At 43.0% G+C, this 23,484-nt stretch overlaps 1 protein-coding gene across 10 annotated transcripts in view; it reads left to right on the top strand.

Moving 5' to 3' along the window:
* The window catches only part of COL15A1 (collagen type XV alpha 1 chain), a 299,045-nt gene extending 281,981 nt beyond the window's left edge, over positions 1-17,064 (top strand). For 9 of the 10 annotated variants that reach the window (XM_054018685.1, XM_054018687.1, XM_054018686.1 and 6 more), the window contains 8 exons: positions 1,809-1,953; positions 7,043-7,107; positions 10,618-10,746; positions 10,911-10,970; positions 11,510-11,569; positions 12,568-12,753; positions 14,910-15,025; positions 15,424-17,064. In XM_054018685.1, coding sequence (XP_053874660.1) covers positions 1,809-1,953; positions 7,043-7,107; positions 10,618-10,746; positions 10,911-10,970; positions 11,510-11,569; positions 12,568-12,753; positions 14,910-15,025; positions 15,424-15,640 — 978 coding nt within the window. In that variant the 3' untranslated portion in view covers positions 15,641-17,064. The remainder of the gene's footprint in view (positions 1-1,808; positions 1,954-7,042; positions 7,108-10,617; positions 10,747-10,910; positions 10,971-11,509; positions 11,570-12,567; positions 12,754-14,909; positions 15,026-15,423) is intronic. The other variant, XM_054018680.1, reaches the window with a different exon arrangement.
* The last annotated feature ends 6,420 nt before the right edge of the window (positions 17,065-23,484 follow it).

The following is a 23,484-nucleotide window of genomic DNA, read 5'->3' as shown; positions in this document are numbered from 1 at the left end:
ACTTAGTAACTGAATTAAGAACTAGACTAAATCAAAGGAGAATTGTACCCAACAGGTTCAGTGTGGGGAGAGCCTCTCTCATTACGCTGTCTGAATTTACAAAGACTATTGCCTCTTTTGGGCACAGTGACCAATAAAGGGTAAGAATAAAAATATATAGTAACCTGCCAGTGGCAGCATTCTCAGCAGAAGTCCTTCAACTTTGTAGCTGGTCAGAGAGAACCTTCGTGACACACTGCAAGATCTACTTGTTTGTTCAGGTTTTTCGTTGAAAGATGGCTGGGGGACTGTTTTGTTTGGAAGCTGTCGTTCTAGATTGTAAAATCACACTATGCCAGGTGTGATTTTATATTTCCATACATATGCCTAAATGTGTATAACTATGTGTATTTTAGAAGTTTAAAAATAAATGCAAATAAAATTAGTATGATTTGCATATAGGATTTATTCACAATATTAAATATTCACATTTTAATATCGGGTGGTAATTAAGTTGCCAGAAAAAACAGATTTAACATTTTGCTCTGTTGCCTGAATTAGCTACACCAATAAGTAGCTTCATAATACCAATAACATAAATTAAGATACGTATGATGTTACTGGTTATAGCATCATAAAGGTCAAAATAATCAGTACAGAAATAATACAGTGTCCATATTGAAAAATGTTGGCCATCTAGTTAACTAACATTTTCTAACATAACTAACATCCAGTGCTCCAAAAACATTAATGAAAAATCCCATGTGTATCAGTCTGAACAGTTCCTATAAAATTCAGCTGCTTTGTAATCTATCTAGTTTTTTATCCTGTGTTAATCACCATAAAAATCAGCTTTAGAAGCAGTTTTGCTAATCCCCAGGTGGATGGCACCTGTTAATTGGCTACTGTATGGGGTTTGCTAGGTTCCATTAATGATAACTGTGCCAGAAAAGAAGGAAGGTCTGTGGCAACTGGGAAGGAGTGCCAGGGTAGGACCCTTGCCTGCAGTGAGTCCTGAATTATCCCATTTGACTCTACTGGGAACTGCTCCCTCTGCACCCGTCTGTTGTCTGGCAGAGAAATGCTTTGCCTGAAGAACAGCAGAGACTGGGTGACACATCAACTGCAGCAGACAATGACCAGGCATTTTGGATACAGGGCCCTGACCTGTTCCATATATGCAGGCTGGCCTTAAGGATGGGGTGGGGGGGCTGAAGCTGCATGGGGATCATGATGCTCCCTGCCAAATTGCAGGATTTCCTATTCTGGCACTCATAAATTGGGAGGCTAGGTAGATGGGGTCTGTAGAGGGCAAGGTGAGGAATGGGGTAGAAGGCTGGGATACTGTTGCAATGCGGGAGGCACTCAGGGTGAGTCATGTATCCTTAGGGCTAAAACCTTCTCACAGGCATCATGAGACAATCTTGATACCATTTTAAGTATATCAAACTTGGAGTGACCTTAGTTGTGCACTGGCGGTTCAGGTGCATGGTGAATAGTGTACAGCATTAGGGGGGAAATCAGATACTCGGAGCAGATCCAAGCACCGGGGCCAAGATTTTCAGAAAGCGTTGCAAAAAATTAGGCTCTAAATCCATAATTTAGGTACCTAAATAGTAAGATTTTCATTTTCTGTTGTCTTCAGTGAGAGCTTCTGAGTGCTCAGCATTTCTGAAAATCAAACTACAGACTAAATTATGCCTAAATATAGGTTTGGGAGGCTAACTTCAGGATCTTGCTATTGAGATCAGGGTGCTTACGCCATTGCTCACTCAGACTGCTGCATTGTATCATTTTTGTGTTTAAACAATAGTCTCCTGCCTTGACAGGGGCCAAAGGGGGATTCAATTGTTGGGCCAAGAGGCCCCCCTGGGTTACCTGGCCTACCTGGATCTCCAGGGTATGGAATAGTTGGACCTCCCGGCCCACCAGGCCCTCCTGGACCCCCAGGACCTCCAGCGATATATGGCTCAGGTGAGGGAGCTCTGAACCTGCTTTTTCCTGTGTGTGTGTGCTCTGTGTGTGTGTTTGTGTGTGTGTGTGTGTGCACCTGCATCCCAGCTTAGCCAGCCACTATCTCCCAGAGTCTACCCTGTCCCCATCCAACCCATCTGCCTACCCTGTCCCTGTAACCCCATCTGCTGTTCAACAGAATTATCAGACATATAGATAAACACAACTTGTTGGTGGAGAGTCAACACAGTTTTTGTAAAGAAAAGCCCTGCCTCCCTAATCTGTTAAAATTATCTGAGGGAGTCAACAACCATATAGATAAGGATGATCCCCTTGGTATTATGTACTTGGATTTTCAGAAAGCCTTTGGCAAGGTCCTTCATTCACCAAAGGCTCTTAAGAAAACTAAGTAACCATGAGATAAGAGGGAAGGTCCTTTTATGGATCATTAACTGGTTGAAAGATAGGGAACAAAAGGTGGGAATAAATGGTCAGTTTTCACAACGAGAGAGGTGAACAGTGGGGTCCGTAAGGAGCTGTACTGGGCCGTTACAGAGGGATCTCTCAAACCTGGGTGACTGGACAGCAAAATGGCAGATGAATGTCAACATTTTAAGTGCAAAGTAATGCACACTGGGAAAAAATAATCCCAACTATACATATACAATGATGGGTTCTAAAGCAGCTGTTACCACCCAAGAAAGAGATCTTGGAGTCACCCTGGATAGTTCTCTGAAAACTTAGGTTCAGTGCATAGCAGCGGTCAAAAAGGCTACCTGCATTTTAGGAACTATAAGGAAAGGGATAAAAAATAAGACAGAAAATATCATAATGCCGCTATATAAATCTATGGTATGCCCATACCTTGAATATTGTATCCAGTTCTGGGCATCGCATCTCAAAAAGGATATACTGGAACAGGTTCAGAGAAAGGCAAAGATAATCAAGGGGATGGAACAACTTCAGTCTGAGGAGAGACTAAAAAATTAGGGCTGTTCATCTTAGAAAAGAGACGACTAAAGGGCGGTATGATGGAAGTCTATAAAAGCATGAATGGTATGGAAACGTCAATAGCAAAGTGTTATTTACCTTTTCACATGTACAAAAACCAGGGGTCACCGAATGAAATTAATAGGCAGCAGATTTAATACAAACAAGGGGAAGTAATTTTTCACACAATGCACAACTAATGTGGAACTCATTGCCATGGGATGTTGTGATGGCCAAGGTATAACTGGGTTAAAAAAAGAACTGGTAAGATTCGTGCAGGGTAGGTCCATCAATGACTATTAGCCACGATGGTCAGGGATACAGTCCCATGCTCAGGGCCACCCTAAACCTCTGGTTACCAAAAGCTGGGAGTGGAAGACATGAGTGGATTACTCCATAATTGCTCTGTTCTATACATTCCCTGAAGCTCTGGTACAGGCCACTGCCAGAGACAGAATATTGGGCAAGTTGGGTCGTGGTCTGACCCAGCATGGAAGCTCTTATATTTTTCTGCATTTGAGACAGGCTGCTTCCCTCTGCTCCACACTGCCTGAGCTCCAGCAGGGAGAGGGTGACATGGAGAGCACAGAAGAGATGGTCACTCTGTTCTCCATTCCACTGCCTGGTTCCACAGCAGCTCCCAGCAGCCAGGCTTACAGGGGGGAACTGCAGGGAAATTCTGCTCAGTTCAGGGCTGGAGCATACTCGGCGAGTTTGGCCCTGGCAGGGCATGCTCAGTGGAAATGGAATGTTTGGAGAATTTTGTTGTCAAACATCAACTGGAAATTTTCATAGGCTTTATAACTTGGCAAATTTTCACAGGGCCAGAAAAAGGATGATGCCTTCTGCCAAATTTAAGATTCCAGCTCATAAACATAGAGGCGCTACAGCTTCTGAGCAAAACAGTTGTAAGAATTTTTTAACATAGGCAAAACCCACACATTTTCAGTTTTCACACCTTTGTTGGGTTTGAGTGTACTAGATTAGCACAGGGACAAAATGTGGCCCATATATTCACACATGAGGGAGGAGTTTTCTAAACCACTTCAGACAGGGTTTTATTGCCTGAACGTTGAGAATGCATTGCCGTAACCAAGTGTCATGGTTTGGAAAAGTCTCTTTGAATGTACAGAGGACAGTCTGCTTGTTTACATCTATTCTGGGGTGGTATCCTGCCATTCCACCAGACTGGGTCCTGTACCCTGTGCACTGACTGTGACTCCTCAGCAAGCCTGACTGGGCTTGAATCCTGCAGTTCTTCTCTTTGGGAGCTGTGACTAGAGTGTGAATATGAGCCAAAACAGCCTTTTAAACCACCAAGCATTGTTTAGTCTCAACAGATGGAACACAGCATAACAAGAGCAAAGGGTTAGTTACACAACAACCAGCCTATACGCATATCTTTCTTACTCAAACCTTACGTAGGCCTAACTTATCCAGACACCCTGGCATCTGGGGGCTGGGATTCAGCCCGTTTCCCCTCGTGTCTCACCCCTTTTTCAGGGGCAGACCTTTACTGAACCTGGTCAAGCCAATTTATGCAGCCCAGCAGGGAATGAGGGGTAGACTTCCAAGCAGTTGGCTCTCTGAATTGCAATATAGTTATCTGTAGATGGGTGTCTATCAGAACTGTTTGTCTGCTTTCCTGTCTGAATTAACACTTGGTAAGATAGCAAATACTATATCAAACACACAGAGATAAACAATATTCATAAAATATTACAGGCAGCTACCATGTCCTCCACATCAAGCACTTCTCGAAACTGCTTAAGACCCAGTCAAACTAAACAAAACATTCCAGACAATCGTTGGGTGTGTTCCTTCCCTAGACTGTTCTGCCACTGACCTCAGTCTCCCTCCTACGCATCCTCTTCTTTGCTTTATTAAGCAAACTGATGAATGTCCATTTAGTAAATCTGAATGGAGGCCACGCATGAGTTTGCCTCCTTTTAATTAGGCTCCTGGTTAGCCATGTCAAAATTCCCACATGCTGTAGTGTGGGAGACAGGAAAGGCTAAACTACTGAATGCTGGCTTTGAATCAAGCCTCTGTCCCCTGCCACAGGCACATAACAGTTGGTCTAAAAAGATCCCCACAAGTGCACCAGAATGATGACTCTGTAGATTGTAAAGATGGTTCCAAGGTTACATGAGATTTAATGAAAAACGTATTTAGGGAATGTTAATGGCACTAAACTTCATCAGGGGTTGCTTTGTTCTTCCATTAACACACCATCATCACCGGCTTTTATACTCTAATAAAACAAGCCCTGGAGCGTGTTAATGTACTGGTGATATGGCTTTCTGAATTTTAGGGGTCTTTTTTAAACTACTTTTTAAAAATGTTTTTATGGTGTTATATTTAGCACAAACTAGTTCAGACTGGAAGGATACAAGAATATAGTAGAAACAAGACATTTTTCTTTAATATATATTTGGTGTAATTTTTAACTTTTTTCCCTCGATTAACTTATACCCCCACCCCCTTCATTGTGAGCCGGATCCCTGTCCCACTGAAGTCATCAGAAGCAGGATTGGGCCCTTTCTTCTGTGCCTTTTCTTTTGTTCTTCCTCCCATGTAATAGCAGAGACACTCAGTAAACCTTCCTGGGGGCTGTGGATGAATAAACAGGAGTGGGACATTGTGCTAAGTGCAGCCACTTTTCTCCTTCAGCTTGTAATAGGGTGACCAGACAGCAAGTGTGAAAAATCGGGACAGGGGGTGAATGGGTAATAGGTATCTATATAAGAAAAAGCCCCAAATATCGGGACTGTCCCTATAAAATTGGGACATCTGGTCACCCTAGTTTGTAAACACCATGTGCCGACGTTGTGCACGTTACATGCATTTGCAGAGTTGCCAGCATTTGGGGGGGAAAATCAAGCTACAGATTTCCAATTAAGCTGGAAATAGTGGGGGCAGTTGTGTCTGGGAGCTGCTGCTGGTCTTTGTATGCATTCTGAGAAGTGCTGAAAACGTAAGTGAAATTGCCACCAGGGTGCCTGGGAGTGCCAGGCTTCCAGACACTCAGATTAAGCTGGAAAACTGTCCCTTGACGATAAAAGTTATTCCTTCCTACCTCATTCCTTCCCTCAGCATAACTGTGCTCCCCACTACACCGCTTATCCTCCCCACATCACCCCTATCATGCTTTCCCTTGCTCCCCCTCAACCTTTCTTGTCCTCCCTTTCTTGCTTGTCTTTTCCTTTCCAAGGAGGCGCCTGCCTCTGACTATAGGATCTTTCTAACATGGTGGTTTGTGACCATCCTAGAGCATGGATTCTCCAGTTCAGACACCTTCATCTCAGCTTCAGTGGAAGGAGCTGCCTTGAGCTCCCACTGGGAACCACTGACACACAGCCCGCGGGGATTATTTGTTGCCTTCCAAACCTCTGAGCAACTTCAAACAACCACTAATATATGATCAGCCTGCCAGAGAAATATTTCCTCCTTTCTCTGCTACTTGTGGAATTGTCAGTCCAAAATACACTGGCCCAAGGATCGGGGTGAACAAATCTCAGTTCTGGAGTAGTGAGAAGTCTTAAACCTGTCACAACCCAACATTTCGTATTAGAAATGAAGGTTCATATCATTGTAAAAGAACGATTCCCAGCTCTCCCTTAGGAGGTGCCAGTTTCTTCTAAACATTAAAAGTAATGAGATAGGTGACCTTGAAGTTGTGAACCTTTTTTGTAAAGAAAAGTTATATTAGGTTGTTTTTAGGGGATTTTATGATCCCTTGCAAATTGTACAGAGGATAACTGAGGCCTTGAGTCTGCAAATACAAAGCTTATCTTCAAGCGTGGGAGTAGTCTCACTGATTTAAATATTAATCGCGTGCTTAAAGTTAAACATATGCAGAAGAGCTTGCAGGATATATGACTATCCACCCAGATGGAAGGATACAAGAAAAATAGTACCAAAATCATTGCAAATAGATTTTCTGTAGCTTGTGTGAACACACTCACTCAGGACCTCAGTGCATGGGAGTATTATAGTTGTCACAAACTCATGCCAATAAGACCTTTGTCCTACACAACATTATCAAGTATTTCCTCTCACCTTCTCACTCTCTTTCTCTCAAAAAAGAGACATGAAGCATATTTTTGTTTTATTTTAGCAGCTGCAGTTCCAGGGCCACCAGGTCCTCCCGGGGAGCCAGGATTACCAGGAACTAGGAACCTGGTAAGAGAAGAAAACTTAAGTTTGCCATTTTCAGAGCATGAATGTCAATGGAAACACTCCAATAGAAGGCCACTACTGCATCACTTCCCTTCTCTATATAATAAGTCTTCAGAAAAAGAGCAAAGAGAGTAAAGCTCAGTTTGGTGGTTTATTAGTAGCATCTTATCAAAATAATTCAAAAAGATTAATAGGATTCTAAATCAGTGGAGGGGCTGCATGTTGCAGATACAAATCAGTACCTCTGAAGGAGTATACAACATGACAACTTAATATGTTATGTGAATAGAATAAATAATACTGAGCCCAGTCTTTCTTCCAAGGAAACTAGGTACCCAAGTAGAATAAAACCCAGTAATTCAGGTCAATATTTTCAACAGACTTTCCTCCTGTCTCTATAGGTGCTCCACTTTAGGTGTGCATGTGTCCCCTGTGCCTTTGATCAGAGACTTTTGATAGCAATGCCCAGTCATGTCCCAGCTGTCCTGTACCGAGGGTATATAGGACAGCAGTGGACAAACCACCCACAGTTCCTTCTCAACAGCCTCAGCCTGAGATGAAGCATCTTGCGGTGCTTAATTCTTTGCTAGTCTGCCTTTAGAGCAAGATTTTCCTCTAGTTTAATAATTTGTTAGGTATCTAGCATCGTTTATTTATTTATTTATTTATGTTAGTTTTGTGGGGATTTCTTTTGGAGAGACCTTTCATCTTCCCCACCTCACCTCTCTGAGGGATTACTCCTTTCTTCGAAAGAAGTTATTTTTCATCCTCAGGTTATGTGTGGATTCCCAGGTTTTAAGCATTGCCTAACTTGCCAGAAGTCTATACCAGTTAGTGACAGCCACTCTAGCTACCTCCATTGCTTAAAGTACATTCCTATCCCTTTTAAATGTAGGATTGCTCAGGTTCAAAACTAGATCTACAAGGAGTGTCCCATCAACCTCCGCAGCCCATTCAGGAGACGTCTGTGGAGGACAACTGTAAGACTTCCAAAAAAAGGAGCTCTGGATCCCTCAGAGAAGTTAGTGCTAAGAAGCCACCACAGAGACCTTCCACTTTGGAGACCTCGCATCCTAAAAAGAGTAATGTTGAGGCACTTCGATCTCCCAGTACCATAGGTAACATAGGAAAGTAGCAGGTATCTACTCACAGTACCCGTCAGTGTTCGGTATCTAAGCCCAACTCATACTATCCAAGCAGGATTGCACCTCTGGAGACTCTACACATTCTGCATCAACTAGACCAGTACCAACTTCAGTGTTGATAACTCCTGCAATGCCAGTAGTTCCCCAAACTGCACAGTGCCAGACGGTACCCTTGAAATTGAGGTCATCCTTAGTGCCACCTGCCTCCAGCTTTGAACCCCATCAGGTTACTGCACAGCTTCTTCTGGTACTGCAGAAGTTCAGATTCTCTAAGGACTTGGTCATTTCAAACAAACCGGAGACACCTCTACTGATGGGTGCTGAAAGACTCTGGGTACTGAAGCTTCATTCCTTGCTGGTACCACACCATTCCCTGGCACAGACACACTCTGGTACCCTCTTGAATGGACAGACTCCCAGTCTCAATTCCACCAGCTGCCCCCTTCTGGACTACAATGAGGACAATTCCTCTGACTCCCAGATTTCTGTTCAAGGTTCACTCAATTACCAGCCCAAAGCTGCCTCTCTCAACACCCTCTATCAGGGAATCCTTGAGGCACAGATGTACACGGGATGCCCCAGGCTCCCCCTGGTATGAGTATTCATAGGTGCCCCCTCCCTTCCCATATGGACCACCCCACTGGTCACTGGTCATTCTGGGTTGTATAGGCTGCCTATAGGGAACAATTCTCCAGAGCTCCTAGCTAAACTCACAGGGAGTGTCAGGGGCATCACCCTCCTACTCATTCAGCTTTTCCATGTCCATCACCTCCCCAGGAGGAATCTTTTGAGTATCAGGAGAGAAGGGCTGTTGAGGAAGCTACGCTTCAGACTAATAGCTCTTCTCCTCACCTGATGAGGCAGTGATGCCTCCTCTCCCTCCTCCTCATCTATACACAGATGATTTTAAACAGTTTCTGGATCTCATGAGAAGAATTGCAGGTTCTTCCCAGAGCCCACTGGAGGAGGTTCAGGAGACTCAACACAAATTGATTGGCATCCTTCATACTGCCTTGTCTGGTATCATAGAATCGTTGAATATTAGGGTTGGAAGGGACCTCAGGAGGTCATCTAGTCCAACCCCCTGCTCAAAGCAGGACCAATTCCCAACTAAATCATCCCAGCCAGGGCTTTGTCAAGCCGGGCCTTAAAAACCTCTGAGGAAGAAGATTCCACCACCTCCGTAGGTAACCCATTCCAGTGCTTTCACCCTCCTAGTGAAAAAGTTTTTCCTAATATCCAACGTAAACCTCCCCCACTGCAACTTGAGACCATTACTCCTTATTCTGTCATCTGCTACCACTGAGAACAGCCGAGCTCCATCCTCTTTGGAACCCCCCTTCAGGTAGTTGAAAGCAGCTATCAAATGCCCCCTCATTCTTTTCTTCTGGAGACTAAACAATCCCAGTTCCCTCAGCCTCTCCTCATAAGTCATGTGCTCCAGCCCCCTTATCATTTTTGTTGCCCTCCGCTGGACTCTTTCCAATTCTTCCACATCCTTCTTGTAGTGTGGGGCCCAAAACTGGACACAGTACTCCAGATGAGACCTCACCAATGTCGAATAGAGGGGGATGATCACGTGCCTCGATCTGCTGGCAGTGCCCCTACTTATACAGCCTAAAATGCCATTAGCCTTCTTGGCAACAAGGGCACACTGTCGACTTATATCCAGCTTCTTGTCACCCCCTAGGTCCTTTTTTGCAGAACTGCTGCCTAGCCATTCGGTCCCTAGTCTGTAGCAGTGCATGGGATTCTTCCATCCTAAGTGCAGGACTCTGCACTTGTTCTTGTTGAACCTCATCAGATTTCTTTTGGCCCAATCCTCTAATTTGTCTAGGTCCCTCTGTATCCTATCCCTACCCTCCAGTGTATCTACCACTCCTCCCAGTTTAGTGTCATCTGCAAACTTGCTGAGGGCACAGTCCACGCTATCCTCCAGATCATTAATGATAGTATAGCCCTGCCTATAAACAAGGCTCTGTTTGAACTGCAAAGACAATTTGGCAGACTCCTGCTACCATAACGCCCTACCTGCAAGAGCGCAGATAAGAAGTACTGTGTTCCTGCTAAGGGCTCAGAGTTCCTATTTTCACACCCAACCCCAAACTCCTTCGTGGCTGAGGCAGTCAATGAATGTAACGGGCAACTACCAGTCCAGATCCACCTTTCATGATAAGGGCCAAAAGAAGTGGATGCCACATAAACAAAATTGGGTGAAATGAGCTAATACAGCCTTTATAAATATTTACTGTACAGAAAGTCTATTTTCATTCTATGACTTCTATTAATTTCCAGTTCAAAGAAAGACTTAATTTTATCTGCAAATGTCCCTTATTTTTGATTATTCTGTTTCCTTGTTATTTGACAGGTTACAACATTTAGAAATATTGATGGAATGTTGCAAAAGGTTCACTTAGTGGCAGAAGGTACATTAATCTACCTGAGTGAAAGTAGCGAGGTGTTTATCCGTGTTCGAGGAGGATGGAGAAGATTGCAGGTATTATTGTATCATGTAGTTCTTCTTCTTCAAGTTTGGTTTTGTTGCGAATATTCTTTAAGGGGAGAGTGTGGGTGCTAAGATTATCCTTCAGCACAGTTTAAAGAAATATAATTCATTCATGTATATGTTTTTGTTTATCTCTTCATTTTGTGTTCTTCCAGCTTGGGGAATTAATTCCCATCCCAGCTGATAGCCCTCCACCTCCAGCAATTTCAGGCTATGTAAGTGCAAAATTGTTCATGGCTTGTGAAAAACTGCATTGAAATATTACAAATGGGGAAAATGTTTTGCAGATAGGCTCCCTCTCAACAAGATTTTTCTCTACTGTGGATGGCCTGTCTTGTCTCACTCTGATTTTCATTTGAATCCATCCCAACCATGTTGTCTTCATACTAAGCACTGTCTGTTGCTGTGCATACATTCAAGTGCATTCTGGCATTGATACAGATAGGCAGATTAGTGTTAGTATTGTAGACCCACATTCAGGAAAGCATCCCTGTTCAAGACAGCATGTAAATACATGCTTGCGTGACTTTCTAAATCAGGACCTTAGTGTGTAATATGTATCTGGATTTAAAGTTGCGGGATGTTATGCTCAGAGTAATATGACTTTATATTCTATGTGGTTCAATTTTTATTTCACTACAAAAAAATTCTGCAGTATTGCCAACAACAAGCTGGAGTAAGAAAGTTGTCTTTTCTTCTGTGATTTGAGCATTGTATCTTAACTCTGATTTATTTCTGTATGTTGAACTAATAGGGATTTCAGTCTCTTCCAGCACTAAGACCAGTTTCAACTATTAATCATGGAAAACCAACAGTAAGTAGAAGAATTACAATAGAGGCACTATTACAGCTGCATACCTGAGATTTGGGCTTAAAGCAGGGATTAAACCTTTGTTTGAATTTTTAAATGTATCCCCTCTGAATTTATAGCAATTACTCTGAGAATTTTCAGTTACGTCTTTTAGTTAGTTTAGAAGCTATGAAAAACTTTAAATATCTTCTTTAAGAATTGTTTTTGTTATTCTAACCTTTCTTCATGTCCTCTAGCAAATGCATTCCTGATTTCTGAGCTCTGAATATGGACTCACTTCTATATTATAACAAAATCTAGGACAAAGGCTACGTTTAAAGTTCATTAATGTTGATTTAACACATTTTAGTCATAGCTATTCCTGTTTTTGCCATGAGGACAATTGGTGGTTGTTAGTTGTCAAATGGATGTTTCAGAATATAAATTTTCCTCTGTAAAAATTTGTTTAAATATTTAGTCAAGATCACAGAATTACTGCATCTGAAAGAATAACATATGATCAGAGTTCAGCTTCTTACATTGTGATTAAAGAATGCTTTTCCTTGTGGTTGATTACAATGAATGTTTGTGGCCATTGCCTGGCTAGGTCCTTAACTGTATTTATTTCCTTGTAATGGTTGGGCTCTTATAAGCAACGTGACAGTAACTCTGTTTAGCAAATCTTAACTGTTGTTTAAAATGGAAGTGTTTTGGTTTTGAAATGATTTTATGGTTGTCTAACTTTTGAAGATAACATATTGCTGGGGTGGGCTGGCCTGCGGCTCAGCAAGCTGAACATGACTTCTTTAAGAAGTGTGATGTAATGGTGGCAAATATACCTTCATCACGAAAGGTTAATCTAAATAGTCTTCTTTGGAATGTACTAACTATTATGCTCAGCTATTTGTCTTTCTGCTTTTCTCAAGGGCACATTTTCCTTATCAGGGTGGAGGCAGATTAATTGCTTAATAAATGTTATAACTTAAACCTGAAATCAGTGAGTTTTTTTCCTTATTTTCCAGCTGCATTTGGTGGCTTTGAACTTGCCACTTTCTGGTGCCATGCGAGCTGATTATCAATGCTTTCAACAAGCCCGAGCGGCTGGTTTAATGTCAACATACAGAGCTTTCCTATCATCCCATTTGCAAGATCTGTCTACAGTTGTGAGAAAATCAGACAGATACAATCTACCAATAGTTAACCTTAAGGTAAAAACAAATGCTTTATTTGCTGTATAAAGGTGGTCTCTAGCAATCCAAAAATCTTGGAAATCAACTGAGGTAACAGACTTTTTTTTGCTTGCTTCTTGGCTCTGAGCTGTTTGGTCATAGTATCTTATAAAGGAAAAGCCTTGTTTTTCCCATCTGTATCCTTGTGATAAGCATCGCTATGCAATGTCTTACACTTAGGCTAGAAGCAGCTGCATTTTCAGAGTTTCTTTTTCAACATTATAAGGCTAATGGTAGAAACAAAGCAATGAGAATGTTTGGCTTACAGTGAACTGATGCCAAGGCAATGGTATAATATGTAACTTTTTAGATGTTTTTCTTTCATTAATCCTGTTTTGGAAACAGCCTTAGAATTCTTACCCCCAAGGTGAGTCTGTTTCTCAAGGCCATACACTAGCCTACACCTTCTAGTCTGCCTGAAGAGCTTAATAGACTACGGTGACCACATGTCCCATCTTTAATGATAGTGGCCACATTCAGCTCTTAAGCAATAGTTAAACTGGATTTACATCACGATAACTGAGCAGAATCTCACTTTTTCTAGAATCTGAGTCATCTTGTGGCGTCCTACACATACACACGTGTGCCAAAGCACAGCTCTGAAATACTGGCTGGCTCCCAGCACTAGCCAACAGGCCAGTTGGCTTGCAGGAGTGATATCTGACCTCCCAGCACTCAGAAGGTTGGAAGGTTCCGTTCTGAAACCCCCTGCATTTCGTAACTCTGGGAGGAGGAGTCTCCAAAATAAAAATTTATCTTGTTGTGATTGGGATGAGAAATGAATACTCCAAGGCAGTTCAAAAATACAGTCATCTTGTATTACAATTAACCAGTTGTAATGGCCCTAGAACGATTTTGGTTTTACCAGAATCTGCATTAACCATTAAAAATTGTTTTCAGCTTTCTCTTCAGGTAGAAGTCAGATTTTATTAGGAATGTGAGAATTTTCAAATAACCTTTTGGACCATCACAAGGATGAGTGAAATTAATCCCACCCTCTGACTTTGCCTGCTACAGTTTTAACACCTCTTTAACTCCACTTCTCTAATTTAGTCATTCCAGCTATAAGAAAAATGAATTTACTGCAGACACAGACACAGGTGCACTCAGCATGAGACCAAGGCAGGGGGGTAGCAAAAAGGGTAGAGCAGAGAGGTGAGGTATGCAGGAACTAACTTGTACAAGGCCTTTCAAACAAGAAGCTTTACATTTGGTGAAGGAGAGAGAAGAGTCGAAAGTTACTCTGAGATTGTGAGTTAAGGAGGACAGGAGAGGTGTAGATGATACAGGAAAAGAGTTGGAATGTGATTCAGGCAGAGACAATTGTGAAAGGAAAGAGAGAGGCCTGGGACAGAGAGGTAGCGCTGAAAGCTAGCAGTATAAGGGTGGTAGTTTGAAATGAGGTCTCTTAGGAATAAAGTGTAGAGATTGGCGTGAAAGATCACGCTGATGGAATCATGAGTAAGGCTACGATTTAGTCATGGCAGTCACGGATTCCGTGACTTTACCAGACCGCCGTGACTTCTAGGGCTTCAGGAGGAGGAGGAGGGACTGAGCGCCAAAGCCCTGCAACTGGGGCTGGCTGGAACCAGGACACTGCACCCAGAGCCCCCGGCTTCCTCTGGGGGGCTGCAGCCGGGGCCGGGAACTGCAGCTGGGACCTTGCGCCCCAGACCCGTGTCCTCTGGGTCTTGGTGGGGTCTGCAGCCGGGGCCATATGCCTCAGACCCGTCACATCCTGGGCTTGGCAGGTCTGCAGTCTATGGGGGCCGCACACCCCTGTCCCGCAGCTGGGTGAGCTCTGGAGCAGGGGCTGTATGCCCTCTGTGGTTGTGCCCCCTGCTGCAACTACTGAAGTCGGGGGTCGGCCTGTCATTCCCCGCCCCCCCATGGGACTCCATTCCTCCCCCCTACCCAATCCTCACCCCCGGTTATTTGTAGTAAAGTCATGGACAAGTCACGGGCTCAGTGAATTTTTGTTTATTGCCTGTGATCTGTTTGTAACTGTGAAAAAATCTTAGCCTTAATCATGAGTATTTTGAGAAGCAGAAGAGATTTTGGATTTATAGAATACCTCTAGCATTTCATAATATGATAATAGCCTTAGTAAAAGATGGCTTTTAACATTTCAATAGGGAGAAATACTCTTCAACAACTGGGAGTCTGTGTTTACTGGCAGCGGGGGACAGTTCAACATCCAGAGTCCAATATACTCCTTTGATGGGAGAAATGTCATGACAGATCCATCTTGGTAAGTTCACACTGCATTTTCTGTATTACATGAAATGTAGTTTTATTAGCTGATAAGTATCAAAATGCCCTGGGCTGCTAGAAATGTGACAAAGGTTAACTTCCCCCTTCTCCTCTCATCCTTTCTGTTCCTTCTCCTCTTCTTCCATTCCAGCTCTCCTATTGATTGCTGATAGGGACAGGATGGAGAGAAGAACAGGGAATAGAATATCTCTGATGTCCCAATTTCCTCTCTTTCCATCCGTATCTTTGGCCTCGCTTTGCTTTCTACGCTCTTATTGCTTCAAGTGAATTTACAGCAGGGGTGCAGAGACACAGGCTGCTGTAGATTTAGGCATAAGATTTAATGTACAGATAAAGGATTGTTTCAGGAAAATAACTTTAAACATTACTGTTTAGGCCACATAAAATCATATGGCATGGTTCAACTGCAAATGGGATCCGGCTAGTTAGCAACTACTGTGAAGCTTGGCGGACAGCTGACATGGCAGTTATGGGACAAGCATCACCACTGACAACTGGGAAACTTCTGGATCAAAAGCCTTACAGCTGCAGCAATAAGTTTATTGTTCTGTGTATTGAAAACAGTTTTGTATCTGGTATCCGAAGAAAATAATTAATCTGTTGCACATAGAAAACATTTGAATTTTATTTCATAAAACCTTGACACTGAAATTTAATTTTTAATGGTGTAAATATTCTATTTTTTTATTGCACATTTACAAATAAAACCAAAGAAAGCGTACCTCAAGACAGAACACTCCAGCAGGGTGGAATTCAGGCCTGGTTTAGAGGGCTGGCAGATGGCCTTTGGTACCACTTAAACCTCATATAGGGGCTGCATGGAGAGTCAGCAGGCTGAGCAACCATGCAGAAGTACCTGCTAATCCCTGGTGTGCTGTGGATCTGGTCTCCATGTTGGCTGGGGATGAAGATCACTTTGGGGACGGGCCACGTGTGATCTGAGAGCAAGACCAAGGGAAGGACCACAAATCCATGTTTGTTCAGATCTACTGGCTCTGGTACCGCAATCAACCAACCCAGCCCATAGCAGCCCTCCACCCTGGCGGTAGATTGTAGGGGATGAGTTTCATCTCCCCTTTCCACCTGAATACTCAGATATGGGTTATTTTTTAAAAATGACACCCTAAAGCTAGGGTCCCTAAATTCTATAGTGCTGGGAGTTTTGAAGGCGCTTGCTGCCCCATTTCAGTGGAGGCTGGCTATGAACCTGACAGCCTGACTTCAGGCTCCCATTCTTTAAAATTTGGCATCGGGCTTTGTGGGAGGATTGAATTTCATGATCCATACTTTGGTGCTACTGTTGTCAGGAAACCCCCAGCAATGTTAATAGAAAACATCTTGATAGTACTAATTGGTTTTACTGTCACAGCTGAGCACAGTAAACGCAGGCACAAGAACCATCTGAACTTTATTCATTCCACTGCATCATAGAGGAAGCTTTTTCTTAGTGTAACAGACACTGCTGAGAGACAGACACCTGTCATGTTTTCTTTAAAATAGGTTTTAGGCAATGTTATCCCATTAAGTTATATATAAAGTGACTGCCTTGGTCTCCTGCCCCCCTGGTGAGACTGTCACTTTTTCACTGCTATTATTCTTGTTAATATGAACTAATCCGTACTTATAGAAATGATCAGTAAGTATTAATGTCTCACACAAACAGTAGTACCATAACATTTCTATGTCTTATCTGTATTTTCCTACAGTATATTTTAACTTAAGATATTTACTTATTGCCATAATCTATCAGACTGTAACTATAAAAGATGAACTTCCACATTATCATTTTGTAAGTATAAGCTAGAGACTAGATTGGAAATGACTCTTCTTTTAGATTTTGTGACTCATTTGCCATCAAATCAGTAATTTAATACTCCAATAGCTACTTACATGCAAGTGAAGATTTCCATCCATATGGCTTTTATTATTATAAATGCATTGGTTTTTATATGATGTAAAAATATGAAATCCAGTTTTATTTTTCCATTTTAAGTAATACAAAAGCATCTTTCCTGGGTTATCTGAGTCACCTGTTTGCTTTCTCACTGTAAATGTCCATTTCATTGCTATAATGTACTAATGAGGCAACGCTGCCTTTTAATCACACTTTACTCTATTTTGAACAACGATTCACTCTGCTCATTCAGGCTTCGTGCCTGCAGAAGGCCAAGCGTGCCTGGGAGGTGCTGGGCACCTTCAACACCAAACTTGGAGCTGAGGATCCTGCAAGGTGCTGAACCTCAAGTGCCCTGATCCTGCCAGACAATCTAGGCTGAGTCCCACTGAGGTCCGGGAGATTTCACATGGGTGCCAGGGTCTGTCTGCAGGGACTGTTTGCAAGACTGGGGCCTTAGCAATGTATTCAGCTAGCAGTCCTTGTCCTGCTGAAGAGTGAGATTGTTAGTGGCACCGTCAGGATGCTAGGGCAATGCTAGTGATTTCACTGTATTAGTGGTTTCTCACCTTAATAAGAAAGCCTCATATAAGGACATATTGTATTCTCCTCAGGTATTACTCTACTTTAATAATTAGAAGAACTTTACTGAGGTTACATCTGTACTACCACTTATGTTGGCTTCTCCCGCTGACATAGACCATGTCTACACTACAAAGTTAAGTCGACTTTATGTAAGTCGACATCGAGCCTCCGATTTAAGCAAGTCAATCTTGCGTGTCCACACTACGCTCATTGTGTCGGCGGAGTGCATCCTCACTAGCAGCACTTGCAACGACGCATGGAACACTGCACTGTGGGTAGCTATCCCAAAGTGCACGTAGCCGAGTGGAATTTTGGGTTGGGCTTGCAGTGTCTTATGGGACCAAAACATTGGTGCGGGTGGTCATGGAAACATGGGGTTAGCCTCCCAGGATGCACTTACCTCCCTCCCTCCCGGAAATCAACGGCAAACAAACCAAGCCTTTTTTGCACCTTTTTTCATAAGCCTGGGTTACCCACATGGGCGCCATAGCACGATAAGCATGGACCCTGCTCAGCTGTACACAGTTGTTGTGAGCATTACAAACACCTCACACCTTATCCTGAAGCATTTACGTAGCCAGGAGCCGCCATGCAGAACCATGTGATGCCACGCAAGCAGCCCGGCTGGAAGACCTAGAGCAGAGCAATTTGCAGTTGCTGGCAACAGTCATGCATCAACTTGACACTGTTGAGCACCATTTCTGGGCCCGGTAAACAAGCATTGACGGGTGGAACCGCATCATTATGAGCAGTGGCTGCAGAATTTTCGAATGCATAAGGCCACTTTCCAGGAACTGTGTGTTGAGCTTTCCCCAGCCCTGAAGTGCAGCAATACTAAAATGAGAGCTGCTCTGACAGTGGAGATGTGAGTGGCGATAGCTCTGTGGAAACTTGCAACACCAGATTGCTACCTATCATTGGGGCATAAATTTGGAGTGGGTAAATCTACCATGGGATCTGTTGTGATCCAAATTTGCAAGGCCATTAACAGGCTTCTTCTAAGAAGGGTAGTAACTCTGGGCAATGTTCAGGACATAATGGATGGTTTTGCTGCAATGGGGTTCCCTAACTGCAGTGGGGCGATAGAACACAAATCCCTATCTTGGCACCAAACCACCTTGCCAAAGAGTACATAAACCGCAAGGGGTACTTCTCAATGGTATTGCAAACGCTGGTGGATCACAGGGTCCGTTTCACTGACATCAACATGGGATGGTTGGGAAAGGTGCATGACGCGCACATCTTTAGGAACTCCGGGCTGTTCAAAAAGCTGCAAGCAGGGACTTTCTTTCCAGACTGCAAAATAATCGGTGATGTTGAAATGCTAATCTTGATCCAGGGAGACCCAGCCTACCCCTTGCTCTCATGGCTCATGAAGCCATACAAAGGCAGCCTGGTCAGTAGTAAGTACCGGTTCAGCCATAGGTGGAGCAAGTGCAGAATGGTGGTGTTTGGATGTGCATTTGGATGTTTAACAGGTTGCTAGTACTGTTTGCTTACTAGGTTAGACCTCAGTGAAAGCAATATCCCTATTGTTATTGCTGCCTGCTGTGTGCTCCATAATATCTGTGAAACAAAGGGAGAAAAGTTTCCGCTGGGGTGGAGCGTTAAGGCAGATCACCTGGCAGCCAATTTTGAGCAGCCAGACACCAGGGCAATAAGAAGAGCACATTGAGAGGCTCTGCGTCTTTGTGAGGCTTTGAAAACTAGTTTCAGCAATGAGCCAGAGACACTGTGTTGTTCCTTACCAAACTGTCCCCTCCAGTGCATTTTCTCCCCTGTAAGCACCACCCCCACCAACCACCATGTGTTTAATGAATAAAGAGCCTTTTCCCCTCCATCCTTTATGTTTTATTATGCACACAAACACACAGAGACAGCAAAGAAAAGTAAAAAGAACAGGAGTACTTGTGGCACCTTAGAGACTAACAAATTTGTACTCCTGTTCTTTTTGCGGATACAGACTAACACGGCTGCTACTCTGAAAGAAAGGTAAGATAACCTGGGGCAAAAGGGCTGATGATACTGTGGGGGGAGAAACAAGGAAAGCTTGCTTACAGATGCACTGCAGTAACAATCAAAGGTGTGGGAATGGGTCCTAGTACCCTCCCCTGGTCTTGAATGCAAGGGATACCGAACTCTCCCACTCCTCCCGCCTCATAGGACATTTGTGACATATGCAGCTCTCTGTGTGTTATGTGACTGTTATCCACACACAATATATATATATGCTACCTGTATGGCTCTGAGGATGTCACATGGGTCGCAGCTGTGTGTTGATTGGGCTGTGGGTTGAGAATCTCTAGCATAGAGCATCTTCACCACATGCACTGAAGCGGTGCTGCTGCTGCACCGGTACGCTCTAAATGTAGACATGCCGTAAGTAAACTTTACCCAGTGACAGGTTTCTCACTTGTAACCTCTTTGGGGTACAGAAGGCAGTGTCCTGTGCTGAAGAAAATGTAATTATACTGAGGATGTTAATCTCACTTATTCACTATGGGTCAGCACAAAGTATATGCCCCATTTAAGTCCCAGCAAAATAGGACTTACAAAGGTCATAGACCTTGTAGTTGTCCAATGTACTGGAGTGAATGTCAATCTGTCTGTAAAGCAATCAGAATACTGGGACTGCATGAGGGACGGGATAGAGAATGATCCAAAAACTAAGTATAGGAAGGACAATATGTCAGTGGTAGACCATCATGTGGAATATTGCATTCAGTTATGGTCACTTCATTTAAAAAAAGTGATAGAAGAAACTGACAGATTCAGGAGACAAGATAAGAATATGCAAAATAATGACTGGTATTGAGAAGGTATAGCAGGAACTTCTGTACACCCTGTCTCACGCTACACCATGGGGCCATTTAAGAGAAGACATATGCAGCCCTCCATGCCTGGGCAGATACATGGCAGGTTCTGCTCTGACAAATGTTCAAGTAAACACATTGTGCCAAATTTAAACCTGGTATAAGCAGGTGAAACGGTTGCCCTTTACCCTTCTACACCAGGCTGAGAAAAAATAAGTTAACAAAATTAACAGTAATTAGTAATTTTTAATTATTGCAAAGAGAGAGATTGTCCGTGGTTAGGGTACTAGCCTGGAATGCAAGAGAGCTCAGGTTCAATTCTCAGTTCTACTAAACACTTCCTGTGTCACCCAGGGCAAGTCACTTAAACTTTCTCTGGCACAGCTCCCCATATGTAAAACGGGCATATAGCACTTGGCTAGCTCACAGGATTTAAGCTTTGCTGATTTGATTGGTCTGATTTATTTATTTCCCCAGGCTCACTGGGTGGCATAAAGTGAGTGTACTGTCTCTCTCTGTTGGTCATGGCTATTCACTAAGCCCAGAACTAACTGCCTTCCCTTACCTGGCAGAAGCAGCAACCATTGGCAGGACATGATCCATACATCAGTGCAGAACATAGGCTGCTGTTGCATTGGGCAGGACCGGTTTTAGGTGCAGGTGAGCAGAGTGGTCATCTTGGCTGCCAGTGTCCGGGGTGGGCACCACACTACTGTGCCACTAGGCCATTTTTTTGGTTCTAGCACTCCAGTGCACTGCCAAAAATGTTTCCATCCTGGCAGGAAAAATGCCTAGGGCCAGCCCTTGTGTAGGGGCACCTGCTGTGCCCACACATCAGCAAAAGAGCTAATGTCAACAGTATAAACCCCCTCCCAAAATGGTGATAGTGCCAGTTATCAGAAAGCTGATTGTAACCAGCAGATATCATGGAAAGAAATCACTAATTTTAATTTAAAATAGTACCCCAATGTCTATTCTCATTTACATCTGTCCAACCCAGCAAAGACCAGACGGTTGCCCAAGACTGTAACACAGCAGAATTTAACTTAATATTTTAAAATAAATTAACATACACATGCCAAAACCTCCTCATCTTATCTTTAACGGAGGCAATTGTTTTGCATTTGGGGCTGGCCCCTGCAAAAAAGCCAGGCATAACTTTGTGAAGAATATATAAAATCATGACTGGTTTAGAGAAAGTAGATAAGGAAGTGTTGTTTACTACTTCTCATAACACAAGAACTAGGGGTCACCAAATGAAATTAATAGGCAGCAAGTTTAAAACAAACAAAAGAAAGTATTTCTTCACACAATGCACAGTCAACCTGTGGAACTCCTTGCCAGAGGATGTTGGGAAGGCCAAGACCATAACAGGGTTTAAAAAAGAACTAGATAAATTCATGGAGGATCGGTCCATCAATGGCTATTAGCCAGGATGGGCAGGAATGGTGTCCCTGGCCTCTGTTTGCCAGAAGCTGGGATTGAGTGACAGGGGATGGATCACTTGACGATTACCTGTTCTGTTCAATCCTTCTGGGGCACCTGGCATTGGCCATTGTTGGTAGATAGGATACTGAGCTAGATGGACCTTTGGTCTGACCCAGTAGGGTCGTTCTTATTTACTGGGGAGGCCAATGATAGTTCAAATAAGCACTTGGAGGTTAAACTGTAGTGGATGGTAAATTGAATGAGTCAGCCACACTACAGCAGAAGAGACGCTGTTGAACATAACATTTCAAAAGAAACAGTGCTACATTGTCTGGAATTAATGAGATTGTGTAGAACAAGCAAGATTATCCCTCTCCTCTACACTGGTGAGGCTTTGTTTGAAGAACTGCCTTGTATTTGGGGTGCAAAAGCACTTCAAAAAGAGACACTGACAACTTGGAAGAAGGTCAAAGAAAAGAAACAGAGAAGTAAAAATAAGCTATTGTGTAACTGAGGCATGATTGCCACAAGTTGCATTGGTTTAATTAAAGGTGTTACTTTAAGCAAATTTAATCCACTGCAACTGTTATAAAATCAAATTTAAGAGGATATATTGGTTTAGTTTGTCCTTATAAATGGAGAATTGAGCACATTCATTTTAGAAAAAAATGCTCATATGTGTCTATTTATAAACGGAGGTGACAAAACGGGGCAGTTCACAAAAGTCTAATGTGTGAGAAGCAGGTCAATAATATCAGAAATGTAACCTTCATCTGGATTGAGTGACTGCACCAACAGTACCTTATGGAGTCACGAAGTTATATTTTTAATCATCTGTTGAATGTGAGAGCAGGGTACTGTGTGGCAATGATTTGCAGCTCTTTAGTCCATTTGTACCACCTACCTTCAAATAGCACAAAAGTTAGAGTGGTGGTGACTTCTATTTTTAAGTGTTTATTTGACATTTTAACATGGTTTACTACAGACTCAGCTGTCCAAAAAAAAGAATCGTGAGGGACAATAAAATAAAGAAGGGAGAAGAAAGATTTTCAGCAAATCTTGAGCTAGCTAAGCCACAGTTAAAGGGGGAAAAAAGATGATGTCTGGAAACAGACATTTCATGGCCTGAGCTCCCACTTTCAAAGCTATCAATGTCTAAATTACTGCACATAGTAATTAATCTATTTAATCACTTTAGGCGTACATTGTTAAGTCACATTGGATCTTTCTTTTTTTTTAACAGAGAAGGTAATCATCTTCGGGGGAGATACCCTTAAGGTGAATTATTATGACAGCATAGCTAATAGTGGGTATCACATAAGGAAATATGAAAATCAGAGTGATTGGTCAAATCCTTTACTGCATTATCCACAGAAGTATTTTCTTTGGCCTCAAGCTCACAGACAGAAATTGTTTTCTGATCGAGGAGCCCTCTCCCTTACTCAAAGCCTTGCCCCTCTAGATTGAAGGAGGGCTTGTCCTGGCTTACTGTAGTACAAGCACATTTCCCAGGAAGCCACAGGGCTCTGAGACCCTCCAACCAGATCCCACTGACCTGAGAATCTACGCCCTAGATGGTAAGGATCCTATGACAGATTCATTGAGTGGGGAGACTCCCCATTAGCACAGAGTGGAACCAAGAGGATAGCTGCATTTGTGCAAGTTAGTGCTAGTGTAGACAATCCATGCCTAGTTAACCATGACTTGTGCTGGCAC

The sequence above is a fragment of the Malaclemys terrapin genome, chromosome 2, assembly GCF_027887155.1.
Source record: "Malaclemys terrapin pileata isolate rMalTer1 chromosome 2, rMalTer1.hap1, whole genome shotgun sequence".
Lineage (NCBI taxonomy): Eukaryota > Metazoa > Chordata > Testudines > Emydidae > Malaclemys > Malaclemys terrapin.
Note: the sequence above shows the minus strand (reverse complement) of the source record. Positions and strands in the feature narration are given on the sequence as shown.